Source organism: Puntigrus tetrazona, chromosome 21 (genome assembly GCF_018831695.1).
Source record: "Puntigrus tetrazona isolate hp1 chromosome 21, ASM1883169v1, whole genome shotgun sequence".
Classification (NCBI taxonomy): domain Eukaryota; kingdom Metazoa; phylum Chordata; class Actinopteri; order Cypriniformes; family Cyprinidae; genus Puntigrus; species Puntigrus tetrazona.
In genome coordinates this window covers 12,494,084-12,502,528 of record NC_056719.1, presented here as the reverse complement: position 1 = coordinate 12,502,528, position 8,445 = coordinate 12,494,084, and the positions used below count along the sequence as shown (strand labels likewise).

Below are 8,445 nucleotides of genomic sequence, written 5' to 3'. Positions count from 1 at the left end.
CATATTATGTATCTACATGACATAGACAATGTAATTTTAAAGAATTTTGTGAATGTGAAACTATTTAGCTGTGTCATTGTAATGCTGAAAACACTGCAAACAACTTTATTATGTACTCAAGCTATTTGCAGTATTTATCAGGTGTTTGTATGGGAATTGTTTACTAAAACATTAAACTACACATATTACCTAAAGAAAAAAGAGAAAGGAAAAAAAAGAGAAAAGCACATGTTCATTTTGTATATCAAAGCAGGTGCACTCAGGTAGTAGTGGGTAGTAGTGATGGGACCAAGATGTTACCTTTCAGTGTGTCACTCTTTACAGCTAATGTATCACAGGAGCTGCCCCCTTCAGTGCCCTGTGTAGACCTCCTTATTACTCCTAAACACAGATGATAAGACTGGGTCCTGTACATTTATATTCACGCTGTGATCAGCTGCAGCTGGATTTAATCAGCACATGCCAATGTGCATTGGCTCATTTTAATACACTTGAAGGGGATTGGTCAACTGAAACAACACAGCTCTGCATTTACATTTAAAAACATTTATTTTTCAATGCAAAAAACAAAGTTAAATCAACATGGCAATTTGCAATAGTTGTTCATTAACAATGCTTGAATGAGAAAAAAACCTGAACTAAATGTTCATAGTTTTAACATTGTCACAGTGTTGTTGCGGAAAGAGGCACTCGACAAGAATATCACTCTTAACAGTCTTTCCCTTTCAGTAGGTCACTCTACGTCAGATGACCAACAAATTGGGATCTCGCTTCGAGAGACCAATCTACTTCGAGTGTATCTAAACAAGCCAATTGAAGATTGGCATGCGCTAATCGCATCCAGCTGCCGCTGATTAAAGCGCAAGTATAAATAAGCAGCGGGTGCAGCACATACGAGTACTTCAAAGGCTCCCATTAAGGATGTTGACACAGAAACGCCTATTTCAGTGCGTCGGTCCCCGGGATTGGTTTGCAGCAATGGACCTGAAGGACGCATACTTTCATGTGTCGATTCTTCTGTGCCACAGGCCAATCCTGAGGTTTGACAAAGTTTTCTTTCAACTTTATTTTCTAATTTCTATAAGTTCACGAGTCAACTACATGTTACTTTTGTGCCATTCTTAAACATAATGGTGTCTTCTGTTAGAAGATTGCGTGCAAAGGCAGTTGGGTCTGCAAGACACAAACCAACTGGTAAAACAAAAAGGTCATAAGCCACCAAGTTCCCATAGAAAGAAACCATAAATAAGGTGAGCCTCATGTCAAATGCACACACACAGACCCTATGGAACAGAGAAAGGACAAAAACAAAAAACCCTAAGATTAAACTCAGCAACTCTTACCAAAGACTGATGGTATGTGGGGTGGGACGCTAGCAGGGGTTTAAAAAGGGGAGACAGAGACCAAAGGGGAAGAGGCAGACTGCAGCTATCTCAGACTTGTCAAAGTTTTTCCTGACACCTAAAACCCTGCTGTAAGAGTCTCTTTGCTTGAGAAGTGACTCCTTCACCAAATCAACAATAAAATTCCACATCAGGTTCACGTTCGAAGGTTGAGCATATTAGTACAAAATCCTACCCTTCGGGCTCTCCCTGTCTTCACGAAAGTCACTGAGGCGGCCCTCGTTCCGCTGAGAGAACTGGGCGTTCGCATCCTCAACTACCTGGATGATTGGCTCATTCAAGCTCAGTGCCGGGCTCAGTTGTGCGAACACAGAAATCTGGTGCTTCAGCACCTCAACCAGTTGGAGTTTCATGTCAACCAGGAGAAGAGCAAACTCTGTCCAGTGCAGAGGATTTCTTTTCTCGGGATGGAGCTGGATTTGGTCGAACAGATGGCGCACCTCACGCAGGAATGGGCCAGTGTTGAACTGCTTGAATATGTTCAAGAGCAGGATGGCAGTCTCACTGAAATATTTTCAGAGGCTCCTGGGGCATATGGCAGCTGTGTCTGCAGTGACACCGCTGGGACTACTCCATATGAGGCCGCTTCAACATTGGCTGTGATCGAGTCCCAAGGTGGTCATGGCAATGTGGCACTCACCGGGTTCAAATAACACTGGCCTGCTGCCAAACCTTCACTCCGTGATCAGACCTCTTATCCTTCGGGCCGGAGGTTTGCCTGTTTGCCTCTCCAGAGACTTCCCATTGCCAATGGTTCTTCTCCCTGACACTGTGCAAGGTCAGGTTGAATCTGCCTACAGTTTGGGCCTGTGGATTCCCAGGTAACACTGAGGCCACGACCCGGCTATGTGCCCAAGTTTCCCACTACCCTATTCAGAGACCAGGTGGTAAACCTTCAAGCGGCCGGCAGAAGGCGAATGCCGTCTCCAAGCAAAGGATGGCCCACTGGATAGTCCTTCAAAATAATAATACATTTTTTATTAAATATTCAGAATTTTGAATGCATTTTAGGAACACTATTCCGATTAACTAAAATGTACAGCACCCCTGAAAGCTGCATCAAAGTCACGTGTACACTCTGATGTAAGTGTGGATTACAAGCACATGAGAACATGTGAGAATGAGAAACAACCAGTAGTTTCAGCACTGAAGTCAATTTATTTCAGTGCTTCTCAAGCACACTTGCCAGAAATTTGAGGTAATTACAGCAGTTTTTTACATTTTAATGCATTACCTGAATGCTGCTCCAGTCACCCCTGTTTCTTCTGCAGATTCTCTTTGATTAAGAGAAACGGCAATGAAATTTGGCTAGTGGTATTTGTACCCCAAGCCAGTCCCTGGCACTCAGTGATGATTCAAGGTTGTGACAAGGAGACATAACCGAGAGATTCCCTATCTGTGTGGACAAGTGTGACAAGCTTTGCCATCTCGAGGGACTGTACTCTGACTTTCGGCGACTTTCGTTTGCCTTAGCTGATGTTAGTCGATAAGCACAGTTGCTGCATGAATAGAAGATCTGAGAAAGTTAATGCTATGATACACAATGTGTGGAAGAGTTAAGGGTCACAGAAGCATGTAGTCTTCTTAAACTTCAATGGAAGTTTGGAACAACCAGGACTTCCTTGATCTAGCTTCCTGGCCAAACTGAGCAACTGATTTAGAAGGGCTTTGGTTAGAGGACTGAATGGTCACTTTTTTAGAGCTTCATGATCAATCAATCAATCATTATTATTTATATAGCGCTTTTAACAACACAGGTTGCATCAAAGCACTGTACAGTATAATGTAGAAGAGTACAAGGGATGTATAATGGCGAGAGTGACCAATTTCTTATTAAATGCAGAGACGGTCTCTGTAATCAATTCGACGTTAAATCACTAGAAGTTAAGTGTCCCCAACCAAGCAAGCCAGAGGTGACAGCGTCAAGGAAACAAAACCCCATGCATACAGAATGGAGAAAAAAAAACCTTGGGAGAAACCAGACTCAGTTGGGGTCAGTTCTCCTCTGACTGGACGCCCAGCACTTAACTTCCAGTTCAATTTTAAACGCAACTGTGTCAGATAGTGTAAATGACTTAGTGTGTGTGTGTATGTGTGTGTGCATCAGGATCTGGTGATCTGTCGACGGGCGCATCTAGGTTTTCTGGTCTCTGATGAACATAATTTCTGGGTGCTGATCCACCATCTAGTCTGGATACAAACTGTGAAAACAGATTGAGAAAGAGACAGGACTAGTATTAGCGGAAAATCATATGTGGAGAAAACTACAGAAGGTCAAACATCACTGCAACACTTTATCAATTTGGGGTTTATGGCAGTGTGGTAAGACACAAACATCTTATGCCTTCAGAGCGCAACGGCCAAATCCCATGATGTACTGTTGCTCTGATAGCCGGCTTTAACCGCTTAGCTCCATGAATTAGGTGGACAACTAGAGGGTGCTTTCCCACAGAAACCCTATCAATCAGAATATGGCAGGCCGAAATGGTGCCCATGTAATTTCTGAGCGTATTAGGGCATGTGTCAGAGGACAATTTCTCTTGCAGAATCTCCAGCACAGAAACAATCTAGCAGTGAACTGGGTCTGCATGATGTGCCATGCACCAATCTTCAAAAACATCTTATGCCATCTGAGGGCATAAGACCTTCTGGTGGAGGGAGCCCTAGTGCATTACATTGGCTGGAAGGCCAGCATCTTTCAGTTGGTCCCCCTCAGTGCTAGGACTGTTACTTTTCAACCTATACATGTAACCTCTGGAAGATATTATCAGGAGACATGGTGTTAGCTTTCAATGCTATGTTGATGATACTCAGCTCTATATTTCAGTGCAGCCTGGTGATAGACACCAAATTGAGAATCTAACAGAATGCGTAATTGATATAAAAAACTGAATGATGAGTAACTTCTTAATGCTAAATTCTGAAAAAACAGAGGTGCTAATAATTGGACCTAAAAACCTCACATATAATAATCTAAAACACAGTCTACTCACACTTGATGGCTGCTCTGTTAAGTCTTCATCATCAGTTAGGAACCTAGTTGTGCTGTTTGACAGCAATTTTTCCTTTTCTGTATAACTGTGTTTTTTCATCTTAAAAATATATCTAAATTACGATCTATGCTTTCAACATCTAATGCAAAAATATTAATTCATGGGTTTATAACCTCAAGGTTAGATTATTGTAATGCTTTATTGGGTGGTTATTCTGCATGCTTGATAAACAAACTTCAGCTAGTCCAAAACACAGCAGGTAGAGTCCTTACTAGAACTAGGAAGTATGATTATATAAGCCCGGTTCTGTCAACACTGCACTTGCTCCCTATCAAACATCGGATAGATTTTAAAATCTTATTAATTACATATAAATCCCTGAATGGTTTAGCTTCTCAATACTTGAGCGAGATCTTATCACATTATAGTTAGAATATCAAAATCGACTGCGGGCAGCAGATCATGTTCCTATCTAGCATCTAAAGTCTGGAACAATCTCCCTAACTCTGTTCGGGAAGCAGACACACTCTGTCAGTTTAAATATAGATTAAAGACATATCTTTTTAACCTAGTCTACACATAACACACCAACATACTTTTATTATTCAAATCTGTTAAAGGATTTTTAGGCTGCATTAATTAGATCTGCTGGAACCGGGAACAGTACTCCTAAAACACAATGTACTTGTGACATTGTAAAAAGAATGGCATCTACGCTAATATTAGTCTTGTTTCTTACTTAATCTGTTTCACAGTTCGTATCCTGAATAGATGGTGGATTAGCTCCCAGAGATTATGTTCTTCAGAGACCAGAACACCTAGATGCGCTCCGTGGATAGATCACCAGATCCTGATGTGCACACACACACACACACAAAGTAATTTACACTATCTGACACAGCTGCGTTTAAAGTATAACTGGAAGATAAGTGCTGGGCATCTGGTCAGAGGAGAACTGGCCCCAACTGAGTCTGGTTTCTCCCAAGGTTTTTTTTTTCTCCATTCTGCATGGATGGGGTTTTGGTTCCTTGCTGCTGTCGAGTCTGGCTTGCTTTGTTGGGGACACTTAACTTCTAGCGACTAACGTCAAATTGATTACAGAGACCGTCTCAATCCTATTGAATACAAAAGGATGTTTGAGGATGTTTCCATTTCATGCTTATTTATAACCTCAGGTGCGTGTAATGAAGTAACCTAACCGAGGTTATGTGAGCCAAACTTTAACGTGTTTGACATACATGCTTCAACAACCGAACAAAACAAAAACAAAACAAAAGACGCACTATTGAATGCAGCTTCGAGAATATTTTTTGAAAGGGAACCAGCTTTGCTCATGACCTGCAGAATACAATCCCAAAAGTCAAGTGTGCTGGTAACAGCCTCATGCTGTTTTTCAGTGGCAGGGGCTGAGGGACTCATCAGAGTAGAAGGAATGCTCAGTGCAGCAAAATATAGAAGAGATAGCTTTAAAGATGCTTTAGCTAAATATCTATAAACACATCAAAATGTGAAAAAATGTAATTATAAAGTGCTTTTGCAAAGTACAGGCTAAGCTGGGGGACTATGAGCAAGCCCACACCAGCCCGTCATCTCTCACTATGGGCAACATCAGATTAGTGGAGAGTCCAGCACCTTTCGAGGAGTTGGGATCCAGAGCCTGAGCTGCAAATAGCCGGGCTAACTCTTGTCAGTAACTCCCTAAACTATGAGAGAGTTTTGATTCATACCACTTGAGGTCTGTGATTTTTATGTATCATTTCAGACAGGACTAACAGGAGGTGGAGAGGGTCTGTTTTGTATGTCTGGTTGTCACTGAGATCACTGGCATTGCGTATAGTCATTCGGATTAGTATAATCACAAACACCATTGTAAAGCTAAATGGCTAGTAGGAATACTAGCCATTTAATGATAATGTGTGATTATTTTATTACTAATTTTTTTATTTGTAGTAAATGTATATGTTTAATTTAGCTAAAGGTACATATCATTAAAACATTAAATAATGGAGTGCAGAATTGAACGCGAGTAATCTTACCTGATACTGATATTACAATAGCCAGTCTTAACAGTTTACGTGATCTGGCTTTTTATTAAATTATTGTTATATATTTTTCTCATTTCTATATCAAAAGGTACATGCGGTAAAAGCATCTACAGTAATTCACTTTGGTCAAAACACCAAAGTAAAAAGACATAGCAAAAAATAATATCACTGGCAATCACAGACATTGCATTCGGAAAGGATTAGTTTTCTCTTTGTTTGCTGAAAAACAGTAGGCAATTTACTCTTGAATTTTCACATAGGTTGTGAGACAAAAACACAGACATGGCAGATTCGGACAGGATTAAAAAACCAAGAGTGTAAAACTAGTCCTGTCCAAATAGGGCTTATTTGTGTTATTTTTTGTTTTTCTGGCAGTTCGAAAATGTCTGTTTTAGTCCAAAATAGATAATCTGTGTGATGTGTAAACAAGTTTTTGAAAATGAGGAATGTTTTTTTTTTTTTTTTATAATTATTATTAGTTCAGTGAAAACCAAACTCATACAAATCAACACAACCAAGAGTCTTGCTGCTCATGGCAACAAATGCTATGAATCAGTTTTCCCTGTTGGGCTGATGAAAAAGAAGACTCATATAAACCCCTCATTAAAAAGTAAGGGCAGTAAAACTTTTATACAAACAACTGTGTGACTAAATCAATATAAGGAGAATTTTAAGGAAACTAAGGCAAGATACAGTATTTACATTTATATGTTGACATTACATATAAATCTATACATTAATGTGTACAGACAGCTATCAGCGGATATTACTTTTCATTAGGCAACATTTTGTTTGTGCATCTCTAAAAGTACCTTGTGAAAATATGTAAAGGTTGTTTTTTTTTTTTCTTTATTGCTTTTGTTTATTGCTTATCATTACATTCACATTTTTACTTTTTTATAATATTGTTGCCATGTTATATACATATTGAAATCAGGCACAATAGAATGAAAGGGTTTAATTTTTAAATATGTAATATATTCAATTAAACAGTTGAGTTAAAAATATTAATACTCAAATGTTGTATGTTTGCTTCTCTGTTTGCAGGTATTGTGTTAACAAGCAATGGACAACCTGACGTTTAGATACAGCATTCTTCTTGTGGAGGGACTCAAAGTTACACATCAGTCCTCCTACCCTGTTTTTATTGTGCTTTTCTTAGCTTATATTTTTGCAATTGTATCAAATATTACACTTATATTTATCATTTCAACAGAGAAGAAACTGCATGACCCTATGCATTTTCTGTTCTGTAACCTGCCAGTAAATGATGTAATAGGGACAACTGTCATTTTGCCACGCCTAATGCAAGATATTTTGAGAGAAGCCTCAGAGCGTTATATTACATATATGGAATGTGTTATTCAAGCTTATTTTGTGCATGTATTTACAGCAGCGTGTCACTATGTGTTAATGATTATGGCGTTTGACAGATATGTGGCTATATGCAATCCACTGAGATATTCTGCTATAATGACCAATAAAATGGTTATTAAACTATCAGCATTAGCCTGGGGGCTAGCAGTACTTATGGTGACAATAATGATAGGTCTGACTCTTCGTCTGACTCACTGCAGATCAACAATTGAAAACCCTTTCTGTGATAATGCCTCACTTTTTAAACTGTCCTGTGAAAATGTAGCTATTAACAATGCATTTGGACTTATTTATTCCATAATTATAGCCTGTCTGTCAGCAGTATCTATATTTATAACATACATCAAGATTGCTGTTCTATGTATAAGGAGCAAAAACAAAGCACTCAACAGCAAAGCTATAAAAACCTGTAGCACTCATTTAGCTGTTTATATAATCATGTTTATTTCTGGAGCCATTTTTATTTTTCTTCATCGTTTCCCTGAATATTCTGAAAGTAGGAAACTAGGTAGTATAATGTTTCACATTATTCCACCAGGATTAAATCCCTTAGTATACGGTTTACAAACCAAAGAGATAAGACAGAATATTGTTAAAGTTTGGAAGAGAAAAATATGGAATTCTTGA

The 8,445-nt window shown here is 39.1% G+C and overlaps 1 protein-coding gene across 1 annotated transcript; it reads left to right on the top strand.

The window, feature by feature from the left end:
* Nucleotides 1–7,506: 7,506 nt before the first annotated feature.
* Nucleotides 7,507–8,445, top strand: LOC122326765 (olfactory receptor 146-like). Its single transcript, XM_043221904.1, has one exon. It carries the CDS (start codon nucleotides 7,507–7,509, stop codon nucleotides 8,443–8,445), a length of 939 nt encoding a protein of 312 aa, XP_043077839.1.